The 21,565-nt window shown below is 33.8% G+C and overlaps 1 protein-coding gene across 4 annotated transcripts in view; it reads right to left on the reverse strand.

Moving 5' to 3' along the window:
- Positions 1-3,288: 3,288 nt before the first annotated feature.
- The window catches only part of LOC117113172 (transcription initiation factor IIE subunit beta-like), a 21,616-nt gene continuing 3,339 nt past the window's right edge, over positions 3,289-21,565 (reverse strand). For all 4 annotated transcript variants that reach the window (XM_033256449.1, XM_033256446.1, XM_033256448.1 and 1 more), the window contains exons 2-7: positions 19,683-19,815; positions 18,662-18,900; positions 17,678-17,860; positions 16,829-16,925; positions 9,741-9,856; positions 3,289-7,555 (exon numbers count right to left, since the gene is read on the reverse strand). In XM_033256449.1, the coding sequence (XP_033112340.1) occupies positions 7,442-7,555; positions 9,741-9,856; positions 16,829-16,925; positions 17,678-17,860; positions 18,662-18,900; positions 19,683-19,815 (882 nt within the window). In that variant the 3' untranslated portion in view covers positions 3,289-7,441. The remainder of the gene's footprint in view (positions 7,556-9,740; positions 9,857-16,828; positions 16,926-17,677; positions 17,861-18,661; positions 18,901-19,682; positions 19,816-21,565) is intronic.

Here is a 21,565-nt window from a genome sequence, read left to right on the forward strand (position 1 = left end):
ATATACTATGTACATTACATTAATTTTGAATTATGAATAATCAAGTATATACTCTAAAAGACTAAAGGTCAGACGCCTCGAGTGCGGTCACTGAATAAAATCGCATGCAATTTTGGATAACAAATGCTATTGAAGACCGGGCCGAAATAGGATGTAACCATCTTGAATCCGCAATATTCTCACGGCGATGACTCAGTAGCTGGCCATAGTCAACACTTCACCTTCGCAAACAAAAACCTCCTACGTAAAACCCAAATCGGTATATCTCGTATAAAAACAATTTGAATAGGCTGACAGTAATATATAATATTTGTTGTATCGACTTAATTTTAGAAAATAATATAATACGCATCATCTTTAATATTATATGAGTCTCTTATATAATATGTACTACCTAGGAATTATTGAAAACACCCAAAAATTCAGTTAGATTATTTTGCTCATAAGAGTTCAAAAGTATAGGTCTACCATGTCTTATAGATCGAAACACATCAATTTTTGCTTATTTACTTAAGTATAGGCCTAGGCCAAAAAAAAAATGATTTTTTTTTTTTTTTTTTTTTTTTTTTTTTTTTTATACCGGGAAATTATGACGCTGGTTTTAGCTATAAAGGGGTACACGCTTAATTCGTCAAGCCTATCAGCAGTGGAACCTTGCTCTGTATTAACTGCACCTCTTTTAATAACTTAAAAGTAAGCCTTAGTGTAAGCAATTTTTCTTTGTAGAGTTTTGTCAATTTATATGTATTATTGTCTATTTGCTTTATACTATGGATATGAAATTCTGAAAATAAAATGATGAATGAATGAATATATAAAGTAAGTATTTCAAATATGAATTGTGGGCCTATAATTGTTAAAGTTTATTTGATCAACAAGAGAAGTATATGCATATATTAAAGTAACGATAACCGAAAAGATACAATATGTGAATATTTTATACTTGACGCTTCAATATATACTGTACTTAAAGCCTTAATATACCGGATTTAACATTTAAATATTCCTTGTCGTAAATAAATAAATATGTAAATAATCCTTAATAGAATAAAATAAAAAGTACGTTAATGCAATCGAATGTTTTTAACTTTTAGTGTTTTGTTAATTATAAATGGCAGTAAAATCATATTAACAAATCTTGGGGGGGGGGGGAAGCGTAATATTTTATTTAAATGTGTTGTATCAATACTTTTTATAGCTGTCACCATTTTTTGGTTTGAGTCCAAGGCGACCCAATTATATTTTAAATGGTAGTAAAATTATATTAAAAAATCTTGGGAGAAAGGGAAAGCGTAATATTTTATTTACATGTGTTGTATCAATGCTTTGTTACAATTTCTTGGTTTGAGTCCAAGGCGACCCAATTATATAATCTAAATGTACTTTTTTTTTACAAATAAATTCTGAATGTGAAAAAAAAAATGAATTATGAACTTTGATCTAAAGCCTACTAGTTATTGTTTTAGTTTTCTTTGGTGTCATCATTGAAGTAAGAAATGCCTCGGAAACAATTCATACCGAGTAATTCCGTTTTTGCTGACACGAACGGAAATAATACATTAGCCTACTTGATAAGCAGCCCAGCAAATTATAAAAGTAACAATTGAAATATGATAAGACCGAAATAACTCGTTTTCTTCTAAAATAGATTTTCAGAGATCTGCAATAATTAATAGGTAGGCCAAACTGGGATCTGAATTTTGTGCATAAAAAAGTAGACCTACAAACAATTGTTTGAAAACGAATGTAAGAAGGCCCCAAAAACAAATTGAAAGCCGCCAAAAATAACTTATTTTCCACGAATGGTTAATACAATCGAACTTTCGGCGTTGATCAACAAATCAAAATATACAGATGCATCATCTTTACCTTTTGTAAGTTTTTAGTCTTCATGGTAAATGGGTTTAGAACATAGTAAAAATGCGACCATCACATGTATCAGAACTTTGTAATTGGCTGTCTAATGTAGGACCTATTTTATATCAAGCTTTATATAGTGAATAAAACAAAAAATAATATATGGTTGTCTATGAGGAATAGAAAAAATGAAGATGGAAACAATACCACATTGATTCTCTCACGTCCCACGCCCCTGGCTGACTATATCGTCATTATGCTCTTTCAGATACTAGGCCTATAGGAAATATTGGATGTCGATTGGCTATTGTTACTAGATAAAAGTTCATTTTATTGAGGGAACTCATTGGGGCATCACTACCCGATGCATGCCGTCGATTGTGTTGTAATGTTTGTACCTTTTCTATGATAAACCACATCCCATAATTTAATACATGACCAGGAAGTCATATGAAGGTATCAATAGCCTAAGTTATACATACTTAAACAAAGTGTGAACTTTGGCTAATATATTTCTGGAATTAATAAAATAAATTTAAAAAAAAAACACATTGTCGCTGATGTGTCTAAAAGCATGTCTAGGGACGCGTTTGATCGCGTCAGATCATAACATTAGCAAATCACAAAATTGATCGCTCAGGATTCAATCTAGAAGAATATGAACTAACCACTATGGTGATATGTATATAGGCCTATTTATGAATTTAACTGATCCCACAGGCGGATTCAGGCGAGGTGGGGGAGGGTGTCAAGCTGGCCCGGGCCATCCCCACCCCTTAAAGAAATATGGGGAAAATAACTTGCATTCACATTTTTTTAGTCTAAGAGCGCCATATTTTCCGGCCATCTGGAAGTGCCAGAGACATAAAATTTCCAGCCAAAGGTTGAGCTGAGGTGGTAATCCTGACCAATCAACCTGTAAAATTGACTTTCTGGGCTACCTCAATTTTGATTTTCTGGATCCGCTAATGTAGGCCTATCCAATTTTCCGTAAACCGTTCTTATAACCACTTAAAAATTAAAAGTATTTGGTACAGTAATTGAATTTTTGGTTCCGACGGGGTTTTTCTTATATTTGTGGGAACCTTTCTTTTTAAAATTTGACTTCAATCGCTATATAACCTTACTAGGCCTATAACTTAAAAAGTTCACAAGTACATATTACCATAGGTATGAAGTGCGTGACCAGGCTTCAATATAGGACTATTAAATAATCAAACATAGTCATTTGGTTGTTGGTATAAATAAATGAACCTGCACAAAAACGAAGTAACCATACATGGTTACTTAAATATCAATTCATCAATACTGTACACATTCCTCAATGTTAGTTATACCGTCTGTCACATCAACAACCATAAAAAAGTAACTGAAAAAATTGACTATTTCTGTTAATATGATGAAAGTATTCACTTTAAATGATACAAGGCGTCATAAAAATAGTTTTATTTACAGAGTTTACTACAAAGAACTTCAACTTTAAATGATCAAATAAACTTCAACTCTATCGAATAATATAGGAGCCTTCTCGAATATGTCCCACCCCGAACATGTTTTTCCCCTTTCACACATTTATTTATTTTAAACGATAGACCATGATTTTTAAAAGTTCTAAAATCGTGCTCTATCGTAGCGATTCATACTAAAAATTTCAAGTTCAATCGAATCTTACTTTTTCAAGACGCTTTGAAAACGCCGTCAAAATGTATTACGGGAGTAATGCCCCTTTCCCACATTCACGATTTTCGCTACGATCGTAGTGATTCGTACTCAAAAATTTAAAGTTTTACGTTTCATCAAGACGCTACTAGGACGCCGTCAAGATGTATTACGGCACTATTGCGATAGTGCGACGACATTTTTTGACGAATTATAACGATAGAGTTACGATTTGTGACGACGTAATACGAATTACCAAAATTTTAATTCAACGTCACTACGATTTTACAAAGACGCAAGCACGACGTTAGCACGATTTAACAAGACGCACATCACAAAAACAAACATCACATGACATGACAAAAAACGCACTGTTGAAACACCATCAATATTTGAAAGCTGCTGCTATAGAAGAAGAAAATTTGTTGGCTGCTACAGTTTTGATAATCAAGAGTAAGCGTCGGTCACGTCGAATGCATAGGCCTAAACGAAGTGTATGGGTACAGCCATGGCTCTTACGTCGTCCATATTTTAGACAGTATGAACACTTCTAGTAGAGTTAAATAAGAAGACCCAAGAGGCTTCAGAAACTTTCTCTAAGTGAGCAAGGAATTGTTCAGTGTGTTGAAAAACTTTTCCGACCCAGAGCCACGTGATATAAACCACAGTCTTGATGGTATCCTAATGGCATCGTAACTAATCGTCTTAGCACCGCAGCAACGTCTTGGTTTGTCGTATGTGTTGTTGGTAGTACGAATAGACAAGACACAGTCACGACAAACGACGACAACGTTACGCCACTCACACGATGCCGCTGCGGTAGACCAAGATCTTTTTCACAGCTACGATTGAGCGCAATTTTTTTTTAATATTCCAAAAAAATCGTGCTCCATCACGATGACATCAAGATCTAGTACGATGCAATACGATGAATTATTTTTGACCACGACATTTACGACGACGCCATTGCGATTTTTCAAAATTGAAAAATCGTGCTCTGTCGTAGCAAAAATCGTGAATGTGGGAAAGGGGCATAATGCGATAGTGCGACGACATGGTTACAAATTATAAGGATACGTAGGTTTGTCACGACGTACTACGAATTACCAAGACTGTATTACGACGTCACTATGACGAAAACACGACGTCAATACGATTTAACAAGACACCTGTTTGATTTAACTAATCACATGACAAAACAGGTGTAATTAACGAATATTTGCATGTTGTCGTCGTCATGTTAAAAAATCTGCAATATATGCAAGCTGCTAGCTGCTCTAGGTGTTGTGGCCACTAGGGAATGAGTATGACTGCACTGACGCCGTCACGACAACGTTACGACACTCACACGATGCTGCTGCGGTAGACCAAGATTTACTTCACAGCTACGGTTGAGCACGATTTTTTTTTAACATTCCCAAAAAAATTGTGCTCAATCACGATGGCATGAAGATCTAGCCTAATGCACTACGGTGAATTACGATTGACTAGAAGCTTTAGTACGAAGCCACTGCGATTTTCAAAAATTGAAAAATCGTGCGTTGCAAAAATTGTGAATGTGTGAAAGGGGCAGGTGTTACTCAAAAACGCACTACGGCGACACTTATAAATAAGCCTAAATTATTATTTTGAACAACCGTTTTTTTTTTTCATAATACGGTACTAAACAATTCAGTCCTATGCCAGCTAAATAATACTTCTCCCTCACATAATCTTTAATAAGCCTCTCTTCAATACTGGCAATTTACAGTAAGTTGACTACCTGCCAATTTAAGACCTGAGCCATATCAACAGATAGATATAGAAAAGGTAATATTTATGCATGTTTTCTAGGTTATTTATTGAATGCCCTTTACTATAATCTGGTTTTTATTGATTCTATTTAAACATTCAAACATTTCTCTTTTCTCAAATTTTAAGGTCATTAAATTATGCTTACAATTTTAAATGGTTGTTCTCCATACTTGTTTTTTTTATGTATTTAAACCGTACTTACAATTTAATTAAATATAATTATTATTAATATTGATTTTAATTTTCATAAATAAACTTAATATTAATTAACATTAACTAATGTCAAGTAAAATATTGCATACTCTATTTAGACTGATGCTGGCCTTTAAGACAATTTAATTGTTAAAATTAAAATGACTAATTTATTAGTATGTAAAATTTCTGGTACAAATTATTAATTAAAATTACTGGTACATGTTTTTAAAATCATTTTCGTATCTTGTTCAATGTCTGTAAGCAATATTTATGATTATAGCTGTAATTTACATGCAATGACTTTCTGAATATATAGTTATTTTGTACAAATATATGATTTGATCGCCAATTTGCACACATTTTACAACTCATGCTAATTTTCAACTGGAAGAAACCAACATTGTAATTTAGCTCAAAACAATATAATTTAATTACATAGAGCGTAGTTGTGTAGCCTTGTTGTTGTTAGTCATAATGACAGAGCACGAAGGAGTCTAGACTAATTTTTGCTGGCATGTCATCACATGTCATGATTCTATCTATTAAAATAAACAATGAGGTAATAATTACTATCGAAAAAAAACAAAAAAACAAAGCAATAAAATATTTGAATGATAAGATTTATTTACAAAATTTACACAAAGTTGTCATTCAAAAACCAAAAAAAAAAAAAAAAAATGTTTGTTTTAAGAATGCCTGATTGTGACTGTATCATATATTAGGACAATTATTAATAAAAAAAATATACATAGGCCTACTGTATTTTCAAAGAATGTGATAAAAATAGTCCTATAATATGTAATAAAAAAAATATCAAGGGGCATTCAGGTAAAAAATAGACAGAATACTGGATTTTATGATTACATTTTTCACTTTGGTTTTTTACATACCGTAAAACCTCAAACAGAAACCTGGTGGGCTAAATCTCGAGAAGAAGCCCCTGTCTTTAGTTTGCAAAAGAACCTCAAAAAGAAGTAACGATAGTATTGGCTTCCTTTCAAGATAGTAAACAGTACACTAACTGTACAGTACATGAATTTCAAAGAAACTGAGATAAACAATGAAGTGCAAATATTAGGAAAACATATCTATTAACAATTGTTTGTATTGATCATTTATGGACACTTTAATCTTAATCATGAAGATATAATACTGTTTCAATTACATTTTTGTTGATTTTGTATCATAAATCTAGTTAAGTTTATAGTTCAGAGAAATTGTCAAAATAAAAATTTGAATGAAATAATTTTAACAGCATTTCATGGTTCAAAAATGTTTTCGGGAATCCTATTGTTTTTATAGTAATAATTCCAAAATTTACAGCATTCATTTTAAAAAGAAGCCCCACTTTTTACTTTGCAAAAGTTGTCTCAAAAAGAAGCCCATCTAAAAAAAAAATACCTTGAAAAAAGGCCATCTAAAGAAGCCAGGTCTTCTATTCAAGGTTTTACAGTATTTACATAGTATTTCATCCTCAAAAGTAGTTGAGCTTAACTACATAACCAAGTACATAATAATATTTGAAATCATAATTAATCAGTTATTTATCTTTTCATGTACAATATAACTTTTAATAAAAGATAGTCTTCAACAGAGATTTAGTTCGCTTCTGACAATCCACAGCATTTTAACTTTGTTTCTGGTTTATTTTTTTTATGTACAGTAGAAAACATATAAGGGGACCCTCAGTCTTTGGGGCCAAAAAAGTGTCCCCTTAACCGGAATGTCCCTTGAATAGAGGTTGGCAATAGTAGTAAAAGATACATAGGTTCCCTCACTTCTTGGCAAAAAAAAAAAATGTGGTGTCCAGTCCAGTCCCAAAGGAAGAGTTCTAAAATATATTTCATCTGGTAGTTTTTGGGTGCTGGGAATTGATTAATGAAATCAAATCAAAACTCATAGTCTATGTGTACAAAGAGTGTATAGCTTCCAAGTATCATTGTCCATTGTTGTCTTCTGTGTAGTCTTTTAATTGGTCTGCCACATGCTCATTCAACAGTTGTTTTATCTTTCTCTTCTTTCCGCCTTTTCTTCTCTTCTGTACTGGAGTCTGAGGCATAAAAGATAATGATATTGCATAATTCAGGTGGTGGTTGCATCAGGAGATTTAATAGGAATGATGTTTTGCCCTACCTGATGTGTTCTCGTACTGAATGCTCAGTACGTTCCCAAATACCGTACCTGCGAAAAAAGAAATCTCGCCAGTGTTTCGGGTGGGAATCGAGCCCATGACCTACAGATAACTAGCCTGGATGTTGAATGTTTGATTCAATACTTTTAATATGTACTAACATTTGATTTAGTTAGTCTAATTTTTTTATGATATTCAATTTTTTTTTCCCAATGATTTTCTTGATGACATTTTTAAATTGTTGTGTTTTCTGTGAGATGCCAAAATAAATTAAAAAAAATCAAATCAAACTTGGATAAACTTCAATAATGCGCTTCTGTATTTTCAAAACAATACTGTTGTGAATTTGAAATTTCAAATAATGGTAAGCTTTGATTTCTTTTTTTAGAATCAAACATATTTTTAAATACAAATACAATTTGGGGAAGGCCGTTTGGCTCAGCAGTTTTCATTTTGGTTGTTGAACTTGTGGTCAGGAGTTTAAACGACACATTGTCCAATCTTAGCCGGCTGTGCTTAGATAAACCCAACTTGCATTGTTGACAGGCTGTGAAGTGGCTCTAGCCCCTAACCTAGAAGTGGCTTTCAGGCCTTGTTTTGGGGTAATTTCAGTGTAAAAAAAAACAAATAATGGTCTCTGACCCTCTGTGATTTGCTGTGGGTAAGTGCTGTGGTCGAACAGTGGGTGGAAAGAAGAAGAGTCAGGGACTAGCTCTTGGTGAACCCCAATGGACCTCAGCATATCACCACCTTGCGAACATGCGAGTGGAGTGCATCAAGAGACAACAGTATTGTTCTGATACTAAATGATTTCTGTATTATTTTTGTTGTAGTAATAATAACAGTAATAACAACAACAAAAAAAACAATAAATTCTTAATCATAAAACTATATTACTGTTTGAAAGTTTGCATGACGGATACAGTAAACAAAAGTATAAAATTGGCAATACAACATGTGAATAGTTCTGAGAGGAATTGACATGCATATCTCTAAATTTTCTTAGAAATATTCTCAACACATCATCAGTTCTTCTAAGAAGTTGTAGCACAAGGTAAACTCTTGAATACAAGCCACTTTGACGTTTGTAACGTCTCCGCGCCTTTGACCATTGCTCACAGTGAATTTTGACACCTTACAAATAGTTCCGATTCAATTGACTGCTTAAATGAAATGCCGAAGAAGGTGCCCATTGTCACTGTAGAGCTTGGTCATACTATGACATGTGACTGACTTCCAGTAAACAACTACTATATTTCCTTCCCAAATTACTTCCTATACATAATACAGATTCACTTTCAGAGTATACAGTACTGTCTGTTTTGTGGTGAAATCTCAAAAGCCTTCAATTCACATGGAAAACATTTGTTATTAATAGACTGTTTTATCGATAGTAAGCACAATTGATGTCAACTTACTGTCAGCTTACGCTGATGTTGACATAGCCTGACGAAGTCATGTTGATAACAACAACGAAAGCTCGTGCTATTAAAGTTTACATCAATTGCGCATTGCTTAATATCAGTTCTACAGCTGTTAAGCAAACCGAATGAAACTAATGCATTCAAATATTTACTAATAATGTATTAAAATATACAATATTTCATAAGATAAATTAATAATATCAATATGGACTGAATATATTAATAACAGTGGTTTCTTCCAATTTTTTTCTATACATAGAAAACAAAGTTTTGCTTTTGTTATATAAATTTGATAGATAGAACAAACAAGGAAATTCCGGACAACAAACAAGTTTCCTTGTTGTTTTTGGAGAAATGATATCTCGAGTCATATATCAGAATTCCTGTTTTGTTTGTTTTTCTACACAAACAGAAATAAAAAATCATATAAAAACATAGCTCTCATGTTTCGTCCTGGCTTCACTGAGTAGATTGTTCAAAACAAGAAGTTGTGTGCACCTCGTTGTGATCTGCATGGCATCGTTCTGGTCGATAACTGTCTTGGCGTAGTTTGTGCCAAGTTTTAATTATTAACTTTAATTCTTTATATATGTTCAACTTCAACTTGAATCGTTTAAGGAAAATTGCAATTGTATTGTACTGTTGTATGTTGTTGCTTTCATAAAAACAATTTTACTTACAAATTTCTTGACACCAGAGTCCTGCATGGACGTGATACCTTGCTTTTTTAAGTATTCATCAATTTTGTTCTCGTCTATTGAATCGACTGCTATGCTTCGCCAAAGCTTTTTGAATTCTGTCAAAAAAAAAAAAAAGAATTTAAATATACTTCCCTCTGGTTTGGTAATAAAAAAAACATGTCTACATTTATACAAACAAAATATCCATGCTTATAAAACAAATTCAGGAAATAACCCAGTATTTCTTACACAACAAAATAAACTCGAGTACCAAATCATATGTTGCCAGAAATGTTAATTTTTATTAACAATAAAAATATAATAATTAAAGTTCAAGATTAAAGAACACTTTATTATCCCATTTTAAAATATGCAATTTGTTTTTTTCCTTTACAACAGTCTTGGTTAAAAATTATAAAATTACATGAAAAATCACAAGACAATACAACATGGCAATGATGAGAAATACGTTAAGATATTAACAAGTTAAAATAGTAAAGTGTTAAAAAAAAGTCATAATAAAATTCACTGTTTCAATAACATGCATGCGAGAACGTTAAGATCACACCTCAAGATCACAATTTGGCCAAATCTACGTATGCAGAGAACGTAGGACGCCAGGTAGGACGGTCACGCATGAGTGATTCCATTCTAGCACCGCGTCGTCGCACAAATCAAAAGCCCCCTATTATTTCTTTGTATATTGTTGACATTCGTATGAACCCTGATCTCTGTTAATGTTATATTAACAAAGGTATTAGATTTTTATTTTTATTTTTTAAAGGTTTTCAATGGTGCTTCATTTGGGAATTTTTCTTTTTTCTTTGGGCTTGGGCAGTTGCATATACTTGCTGTGGGTTTTTGAGGGAAAACACAGGGGCTAGCTTTTTAAATCTGAAAAGAAAGGTGCAATATAATGCCGGAAGTGATGATAATGATAGTGACATCATGAGATTTTCCTACTTAAGTAAAGTAATCATTGAATCAATAAACACCCAAAGAGAAACATTATGGGCACTAATGTTCAATACTCTACTTAACGCTAGTGAAATAATTTTGCACACAAACTTCCTTGTCTCAAATATAGTTAACTGATTTACCCTTCAACATTCTATTCATTACTTGGAAATTGCTTACAGTAATTGGAAAGTTACTTGATACTCAACAATCAATTGCTCTCAACCTAAAGTTAGATACATAAACCATTGTATTCAAATTGGCTGGCGGCAGTCAACTGCATGATTTTCTGTTTGATCTGAGTTATTATTTATCTTTTCATGTACAATATAACTTTTAATAAAAGACAGTCTTCAACAGAGATTTATTTCGCTTCTGACAATCCACAGCATTTTCACATTGTTTCTGTTTTTTTTTTTTATGTACAGTAGAAAACATATAAGGGGACACTCAGTCTTTAGGACCAAAAAAGTGTTCCCTTAACAGGAATTTCCCTTGAATAGCAGTTGGCAATAGTAGTAAAAGATACATTTCCCTCACTTCTTGGCCAAAAAAAACGTGGTGTCCTGTCCAGTCCCAAAGATAAGAGTTCTAAAATATATGTGGCAAAGACAAGCCAAACCAGTCACTGGTTGCAAAAATCTTTTTTTTGAGTTATTAATACAGGGTTAAAGAGTACAATAAGAGCTATAAAATGGTAAAAAAATCATTCAAATCTGACATTTCCTTATGAAGTTACAAGCATTTAAACATACATCTGCTTAAAGAACAAAATATGTGAAATCAGAAGTCAAAGTTTATGATTTCAGGCATTTCTCATGCAGAAATTATCATGAAATCTTTAAAAAGTGTTGTTTTAACATTAAAAATGGGAAAAATAACAGCATAGCATGATGTATAGATATATAAAGATTAGTTTAGTACAATAAAAAAGATTTTTTAAAATTTGACATTCAAGCATGTTTTCGCCATTTTCTCTAAAACACGATTTGCGACGAGTGACTGGTTTGGCTTGTCTTTGCCACATATTTCACCTGGTAATAATTTCAGTTTACATTTAGATGGTTATATTTAAGAAAAACCTCAAATAATTTAATCATTTAGCCATTAAATAATATATTTGATTAACTATTGTATTGTACAGTATTTATAAAAGCTCTGCTTCTTTCGTGTCAAGTTAAAAAAAAACTTGAAAATTTCAATCTCTAAATGTGACCCAAGCTCACAAAAGGGCTGTAAACTCGTCCTCAGGCCAAAATGAGTTTTTGTTATAATGGCATAGAACATATCATATACAGTACTTTAAAATGACAGTTAAATGAACTCAATTGGGTGTCTGGAAGAAAAGTTAAGACCGTTTGAATAATTGTCATCTTATCAACTTTCTTAAATCAAGTTTTGAGAAAAATGCTTTTATTTTCTGCAGGTTTCTATTCATTTTTCACTAGCTCCCATCCGAAAATGGCTTAATTTTACGTCTTACAGTTATAATTTTAAACTCAAACTTCAGGAATAGTAAGATTAAAAGTTATACATTATTTATTACACAAAATCCCAATTCACACAAAATTCACCCTATTCTGGCTATGGAGGCTTGTTTATCAATACAGTGCGGTGCGAGTTTACAGCCCTTTTGTGAGCTTAGGTCACAAATGTTAAACTGAGTAATCAGCATAAGATATTGTGTACCTCAGTACAGAGAAGTTATAACACTTTTACTCATAACTTTGGCAATAGTAATTCGATTCTAGAAAAATGGCCCATCATTTTATAGCTTGTAATGTGGAGAATAAGAATATAGTAAAAAGTAAATATTCTTGTTTTGGTCACTGTCGATGGTTTTCGCACAACAGGCCCCTTATCTCTTCAAGGACATTTTCATATATTTAAAAATTCTATACTTTTTTGTAAATAATAAAATTTGTAGTTTTAACCAAAGCGGAAATGAGCAACACTTGGTGGATATGGAAACTAAACAACGATAAAAGAATTACATTTTTCTTTTATGATTGAACAAACCAAAAACAAAGGTAAGTTGTGACTGTTGCGCATGCGAGAACGTTAAGATCGCACCTCAAGATCACAATTTGGCCAAATCTACATATGCAGAGAACGTAGGACGCCAGGTAGGACGGTCACGCATGAGTGATTCCGTTCTAGCGCTGCGTCGTCGCACAAATCAAAAGCTCCCTAATATTTCTTTGTATATTGTTGACATTCATATGAACCCTGATCTCTGTTAATGTTATATTAACAAAGGTATTGGATTTTTATTTTTTTTATGGTTTTCAATGGTGCTTCATTTGGGAATTTTCTTTTTTCTTTGGGCTTGGGCAGTTGCATATACTTGCTGTGGGTTTTTGAGGGAAAACACAGTGGCTAGCTTTTTAAATCTGAAAAGAAAGGTGCAATATAATGCCGGAAGTGATGATAATGATAGTGACATCATGAGATTTTCCTACTTAAGTAAAGTAATCATTGAATCAATAAACACCCAAAGAGAAACATTATGGGCACTAATGTTCAATACTCTACTTAACGCTAGTGAAATAATTTTGCACACAAACTTCCTTGTCTCAAATATAGTCAACCGATTTACCCTTCAACTTTCTATTCATTACTTGGAAATTGCTTAATTGGAAAGTTTCTTGATACTTTTAATTCAACAATTAATTTCTCTTAACTGAAAGTTAGATACATAAACCATTGTATTCAAATTGGCTGGCGGCATGATTTTTTGTTTGATCTGAGTTTCACTGAAAGTCTTTTTTTCTATTATGGCTTGAGGATAACAACATGTGACTACAATACTATATGTCACTCACTATCACTCCCAGTGTTTACATAGCACCTTTCTTTTCAGATAAAAAGCAATAGAATCCATATCATGCCCCAAGAAACTACAGCAAGTATATGCAACTGCCCATGCCCAAGCAGAAAAGAAAATTCACAAATGAAGCAGTGGTGAAAACTTTAATAAAAATAAATCACAAAAACTGAATTTTGAAAACAAATAGTCTTGAGTAAAGACTTGAGAACAGTAACAGATGTACAGTAGATATAATACACACATGCAGTATGAAGCTTTTCTGATAATCAAGATTTTATGGGTTTTAGATGGGTGTAAAAATGGGAATTAATTCTATATGTTAGAACAAATTGGCATTTAGCTATCAGCCCGTAGAGAGGATAAGAGATAAGATGCATTTGCTCCAAGGCTGGATCTGTGTTCATTCAGTTCAAAGTTACCTTAGGTACTACAATTCAGCTTCGTATCTTATTTTAAATCTGCTCTAAATTGCATTACAAAATGCAAAATATTAAATAACACGAATTGCGTGCATTTGAAAAGGCATTATTCCAAAATGGCTTAGAGTGCAACAGTTTATTCAGCATGTTTTCATTATATACAATAATACATGATTGCAAGAAATCAATGTCTGCAAAATCTAAGACTTGTACCAATTTTTAGAAAATTGGTTGATACCTTGGGCAAGTCTTTAAATGTCCTTGGGCAAGTCTTTAAATGTCCTTGGGCAAGGCACTATCTATGTTTGTCTCTCTCTACCCAGGAGTATAAATGGGTACCTGGTAGGATGTTGTGGCATGGAATGTACTAGTTTCGTGCACTGAGTACAAGCGGACGACTGGTACACTGTATACTCCCCATAGAGGAGAGAAGGTTGCACTTTGTGCTGGTTTGCTATTACAAGATACAAGATACAAGATACTTTTATTGTCACTTATAGAAAAAATTCACAAGTAAAATTCTTTCCCCTGATGCTTATACATGTAAAGAATATAAATATAAATACAAAAATTGTTAGTACAAAAGACCACAAAGGGTTAACAGCACACACAAAAAAAAATAGCACAAGGTATTGCAATGGAAAAATCATCGGTTTATTGTATGTTATCCAGTGACCAGGGGTAATGAACGCTCAGCGCCAATTCAATTTGGAATTGGCGCTATATCAATATTTGGGTATTATTTGGCCCAGAATGGCACAGACAAACTATTTCTCTTTATAAACTTGAACAGTCTATTCATTACTTGGAAGTTGCTTAATTGCAAAGTTACTTTGAAATCAACAACTTGATGTTGTCTTAACTGAGACCTTGAGACTTGGATGCATAAACAATACCTTTAAATTGGCCGATTTTTTTAATGATTTCTATACAGTATTTAATTTCATTAGAAGCTTTTAATTGCTACTTTTTTATCATGGGAGCAATTAAATGTTTTAATGTTCCGCTTTAATGCTGCTATCATAAATCAATTTTGTGTTGTTTGTGATATCAAATATTGTTATTTTATTTTATTTTCTTGTTTGCATCTGCAGGCCTGTAAGCCGCTAACCTAAAAGGGTTCTAAAAGAGCCAGAAGTCGGGAGGCACTAGAGGTGCCTTGATGGGATCCAGGAGAATAGCTCTTGTGGGGATCAGGGTGAAAGCTGCCTGGAGCTGAAGCATTTTACTCATGCAAGGAGAGAGGGCTTTCATGCAAGAAGTCGAGTGGCTGAGCGGTAAGGCAGGGACACTAACTATAGCGTTCACATCGGCAGTGGTTCCAGTCACTCCTCACCCAGGTTTCGATTGGTAGAACCAAGTCTTTTTGGATATGGACTTAAAATAGAGGTCCAGCAGCCCATGAAATTAGGAAAATTCTCCGAGGTCGGCAGCCTCGGCAATTTTTTACTACCTAGGCCTATAGTATAAACTACGATTTTTCCGAACGTTTGACCTTACATCGTCATCTACAGATTGTGATTTTGTTAATTTCTCTATTAAATCAATATATTGCTGGTGAAAGAATGGTCGTACTGTACTTGTATTAATTTAATAGTCTAGTATAATACATATGTTTTACATAAGAAAATCGCCGAATAAATTTCGTTTCAGCGTCATTTTTTTGTTATCTTTGGCATGGGAAATATCACTTTTCGTAAAAGCCACGATCGTATCATCACAGGCTGATTCAAAACTGCCCATGCAAGTCCATGCGCATGCCCATAATGATCTATTTGGGATTTTCCACACATGTACGGTGTACTTGTCAGTAGTGAAGTCACGATGCGATCGTGATTGCGTTTACGGACGGTAGGATTAGGCCTACATTATGTTAAATTTTGTTGTTTTTAGACAATAAACAACATTTTAAAAATGATAATAATACTGTAAAATGAAGACAAATAATAGATTTAGAAGAATTACGATCTACGCTGCCCACGTGGCTTCATTTGGGCGATGTTGTAGGCCTTGGCTGGCTAGCGTCATTCCTACCTAGGCCTAGCCTACGAAACGACTAGGCGAAAAAGACAATACGATTGTACACAAATTGTACGTACTGCATGCCTATTAGAAATAGTTATTGTACAAACAAATCTGTTTTATGAACCACCAATTCCTTGGTTTGATGACGTAAATGAAATTTAGTGTCTGCTATAGCCTGTTTTTGACTTTCCAAGCAGTTTTTGAAGCAAAGAAATCTAGGCCTAGGTCGGCAAAAAATTGTTGTCCTGTAGCAATTCTGGCTCGAAAATATGGTCGGCAATTGCCGACGTGAAATTCGTGGGCTGGGTCCAGTGTACACATCTGGCTCGTGTGCACTTCAAGGAAACCATTGCATCTTTTGGAAGAGTAGGGGGTTACCCCGATGCTATGGTTCATTTCAGCCCCTGTCGTTGTGGAATGATGTGAACCTGTAGCTACTATAAACACCTCTTCACGACCGCTAGGTAGTTGCGGACCACAAACATACGCAGTTCAGCACAATGATGCTGCGAATTATGGGTTATTCTTCTACCTTTATCCTTTATCCTTCAATAATAAAAAAAATGGGTTCAGATGAGCCTTAGAAACACCCTCTAGTTACAAATCTTCATCTGAATGTGCTAAATAGCTGGCACTGCTGAAAAAACATATGCTCACATGAATTAAAAAATAAATATAGTGTTTGCGGGGTTTTCCAGATTTTACCACAGACTGTACTGTGTATATCATTAAAATATAAGTGGCTGTTAACAACATCATTATCAATATCAGTTTTAGGTCACCGCAGGCCAATGACCTCAAAATCATCCAACTATTCCTATTATACCAAACAAAATAAATAAAAATAAAAATGTTACCTTCGTCAATTTCAAGCTGACAATCTTTGTCATTATAAAATAACACTTTCTTCTTATCTAATGGCCTTGTAACTATGATCACCTGATCACCTAAATCCTGAAAATTGAAAACAAACCAATCAACAATGACAGAAAAATGGAGTTGAATTATCCCAGGGTCCTGGGTTCAATTCCTATCAGTGCTGCAGGTTTTCTTTTTAATCAACTCCACTCCCTAAACTAGTTTGGTAGATGTATGCAACATAAACACTGGTAGCACTTTATAGACTAACAGTCTGCACCTGATGAAGCCAGCATAGACTGCTGGTGATACCTTGTGTAATAAATAATTGAAGTTAGTTCATAAAGTGCTACTGTAACCAGTGTTTTTATTTTACAAGTAGGACAGTGATATATTCGTTATTGACAATCCTTGGTACATATGTTGTGCGCCTAAATAAATAAATAAATATAATAAAATAAATTTTAAAAAAGGTAGAGAAATATTTTTAAAAAAATAAATTTCTTTCAACAGTTAAACTGTATTCTTTTTATTTTAGTAACTGTGGGCTTTAATATTTAAGCTGGTGAGCTGGTTAAACCATAGTATACCATTGGTCTATTTAGAAACCACGAAGTATTATAACAAGAATTGGATTTTGTGTCTACTTGGTTATTGTCTCACTTGCAGTAAGTTGTGAGAATAAATTCAGTTTGAGAGTTCAAAGAGTTCAAAGAACAGAATTATGGGATACCACATAGTAAGTACTCAAAAAAAATCTATGACAAGCAGTAAACAGATGCTTCTACTAGGAGCAAGATTAAACACATCCACTAATGGTAAATACAATCAATAGAGGGCAGTCTCACCTCAATTTTTTTCTCAGCATGTGGTAAGCTATCAATGACTTCATCAAGCAGGATTCCTCCTTTCCCGTGTTGATCATGATTATCTAGCAGACGTAACAACTCCTTCTTTCCTCGTATACTAAATTTCGGTTTGTACTTGTACCCGCCGTCCTCAACAGTAATCTTGGGATTATTTGGCAATGCCTGATGTTGTAATAAAAGGAGAAAAAAGTGAGTTGAGAAACAAGAAGTGGTAAGGCTTAAATAAAGGGGTCCAAAGTTTCCGACAGACAGTCAAAGTTCCTCGATGGAAGGTCCAACGTTCCTGACAGTGGGTACACATCCACATCACCCACAACATGGCTGTAGCAAATTGTCAGAACAGACACCTTTAGATATTCAGAAATGGCACTCTTAGACTTTACAAGAGGCCTTTTTAAAGTGCTGTTTCGCAACAAAATAACCCAACGTTGAGATTTTTTTTTTTCTGAAATACTTGACTATAGATACTGGAACATGGAATTTAAATATACCAAGCTCCCCTTTCACCTTTCTGTTCTTTTCTTCTCTCTTTTTTTTTTTTTGGGTGGAGGAGGGAGACATAGTCTATATGGCACCTCTAGATCTTCCCCTGCAGTATCAAAAAGAGGCAATTACCACAGAAGTCAATCAAATGTGACACACACATACTGTATTTGATAGTGTATAATTCAGAGGTGGATTCAAGGCGAGGAAGGTAGCCATCTCAATTTACGCCCACCCACCCCAATAATTTTTTTTGAAAAATGAAAAGATGACAGGATAAAAGGCCTGTAATGAAAGTGCCATTACAGGCCAACTAGGTGTTACAAATACAACATTTTTTTACTCAGCCCAAACCATTGTGGGGCTGGGTTGTCTTGAACAAATCCATATCTATAAATCTCCCTCATCAGTCACCCCTCCCCCCCCCACCCTTCTATCTTTCAAATTCCAGCATCCGCCACTGTGATTGGTATTACTTACATCATTTGTTAGCCAGGCTTTGTTAGCAGTTGACACATCCAACATGTTTGTCTCGTCCAGTATTTCATCAACGGTTAGACTGTAGTTACATCCTCTTTTAAAGCGATCTCTCATGAAGTTGATGATATTCGCCAAGATCTTGAACTTGTTCTTAGAGGTTCCTTGAAACATCTTGTAGTTGAACCCACCATGGCCACTGATGGCACCTCGGTTTTTATTGTGCCGGTCATTTCTGAAATCTAAAAAAAAAACATACAAACTCAAAACACAAGTGAAATATTGATTCTTGGATTTATGAAAATAAACCTAAATTTTACAGATTAAAATATGTGGGTTCTTTTTACCAAAAAATTATTTGGAATATATCAAAGAATGAAAATGAATATGCTTATTGAAGGTGCACATTCCACAAATGCATTTTATTTTGCAAGGTACGGTAATGCCATCATTTTTGGAACTTAGCAACAATATCCAAGGGGGGGGGGGTCTGTCTCTTATACACATCTAGATGTTAAGTAAATGTGCTGCCGATCCACATTATATAGGCCTAAGTAACAGTAAATGTGGCAAAGACAATCCAAACCAGTCACTCGTCGCAAATCGTGTTTCAGAGAAAATGGCCAAAACATGCTTGAATGTCAAATTTTAAAAAATCTATTTTATTGCACTAAACTAACCTTTATATATCTACACATCATTCTATGCTGTTATTTTCCCCATTTTCAATGTTAAAACAATACTATTTAAGGATTTAAAGATAGTTTCTGCATGAGAAATGCCTGAAATCATAAACTTTGACGGCTAATTTCTCATATATTGTTCTTTAAACAGCTGTGTGGTTAAATGCTTGTAACTTCATAAGGAAATGTCCGAGTTGAATGATTTTTTTACCATTTTATAGCTATTATTTTACTCTCTAACACTGTATTAATAACTCAAAATCGATTTTTGCGACGAGTGACTGGTTTGGCTTGTCTTTGCCACAAATGGTTTCAACACACTCAACTTTCTTCAACAGTACCTGGGATGGGTCTTTTTTTCTTTGTTGGTGGTTGAGAACCTGCTTCTGTTTTTGGTTTCCTCTTCTCAATCACTGGAACAGCTAACTTCCTCTTGTGAAAAGCTTCGTGCTGATCAAGCAAAGACTTTTCCATCTGAAAATAAAATGTTAATGTTCACAATATAGCTATATTTTTGTAACACATGTTATAGTCAGTACTACATTAGTATCGATTATTAAAGTGAAGAAAGATAACTGTCTTGAGCAGGCGGTTTTATAATTGGATAACTTCAAAGACTGATCCAATTTTGATTGTGTAAAATTAATTCACCCTTTCCTTTAAAAAAAAAAAAACAAAAAAAAAACCATTTTGATTGAATACAGCCAGTCAGCCAAGCCATACTTTTTCGCTGTGGTTATTGATCGGACACCGGAACCCAACTGCCCAATGTTAAAAGTCCGACACACTATTGCGCATGCGCAATGAAATGAAAGATTATTGATATTTTCTAAGTCAAAAATGTCCCGAGCAAGAGTTGAAATAAAACTGAAACATGAAGTCGGGCATGAAGTTACCTCTATTTAGTAAAAACTAAAAAAATCTTCTATTTTTTACTATATGAGGTAATTTCATGTTTTAGTTTTTTTCAACCCTCGCTCACGACGTTTTTGACTTAGAAATATCAATGAGCTTATTTCATTGCGCATGCACAATAATGTGTCAGACTTCTAATAGTAACATTGGGCAGTTGGGTTCCCGTGTCGGATCAATAACCACAGTGTAGGCCTACTTTTTTTGTTGTTTTAATGGTTAAATAATAATACAGTAATGCAATAAAAACTTATAAAGTGCCTATTAAAGTTAAAAGGTAATTTGCCACCTGTGCTAAGACAAAAACTGAAAAAACAGCTGCAGAAGAATCCCATAAAAAGAACAGAAAAACAGATTAGTAAAAATTTACAAAAATAGGTAGGTTTTAAGTTGAGTAAAAAATAAAATGGGACAGGTGATATTACAAAGATCAGCTGGAAGCGAAGTGTAGGAGCTGAGAAAGAGAAAGATCACTCGCCAGTAAATCCTGTCAGACATGTGGAACATGAAATCAATGCCAAGACTAGCAAGCGCCACTGGCGCAGGCCGCAGTTATAATTTTCTGAATCATTTTGAAATTGGCCCGATAGGCAAATTGAATATTGCCATGGGCTCTTTTTCCCACTTTTAATGTTATTATTATTATTTCACAATTTTTTACTTTCATGACATAAATTGTTTAGCCTCATTTTGTCTGTATTTGAAAGTTTTATTTATTTAAATGTTTTACTGCTTTTATATTGTTCTCCACCCTCCCCCCTCCCCATCTTTTTAATATTGAATTTGTATGACTATTTCTATTATTATTATTATTATTATTGTTAATGATATTATTACGGCTGCTGCTGCTATTTAGCCTCATTTTATCGTATTTAATCGTAATGCACTTTCATGTTTATAATTAGTTTATTTTTTTACGTTTTTATTTTTATGACATAAATTGTTTAGCATCATTTTGGTCTTGCCGTTTTGACTTATTGCCATTTTGGTCCATTGCCGTTCTGGTCAAAAAGTGGTGCCGTTTTGGTTTTTTTGCCGTTTTGTCCAGAAACCTGTACATCACCAGCAAAAAAAGAAATTGGAAATTTATATCAAAAAAGGTTATAATGTGTGCAAGCTCAGAAGTACAGCAAATGAAAAGTAGGGAACTAAAATGCTCACTCCAAAATCAAGTGAAATGGGATCAATAACCATGCCATGGCGTAGGGCCTACTTTTTTTGTCTTACTGGTGAAATAGATAGGCCTAGCCTTGGGCCTAATGATATGATATTTCAATACCTTACCTAGGCCTATTAGTTGTAGGTATCCTAC

Source organism: Anneissia japonica, unplaced genomic scaffold (genome assembly GCF_011630105.1).
Source record: "Anneissia japonica isolate Jap-2015-1 unplaced genomic scaffold, ASM1163010v1 scaffold93_len1081246_cov171, whole genome shotgun sequence".
NCBI classification, from domain to species: Eukaryota; Metazoa; Echinodermata; class Crinoidea; order Comatulida; family Comatulidae; genus Anneissia; species Anneissia japonica.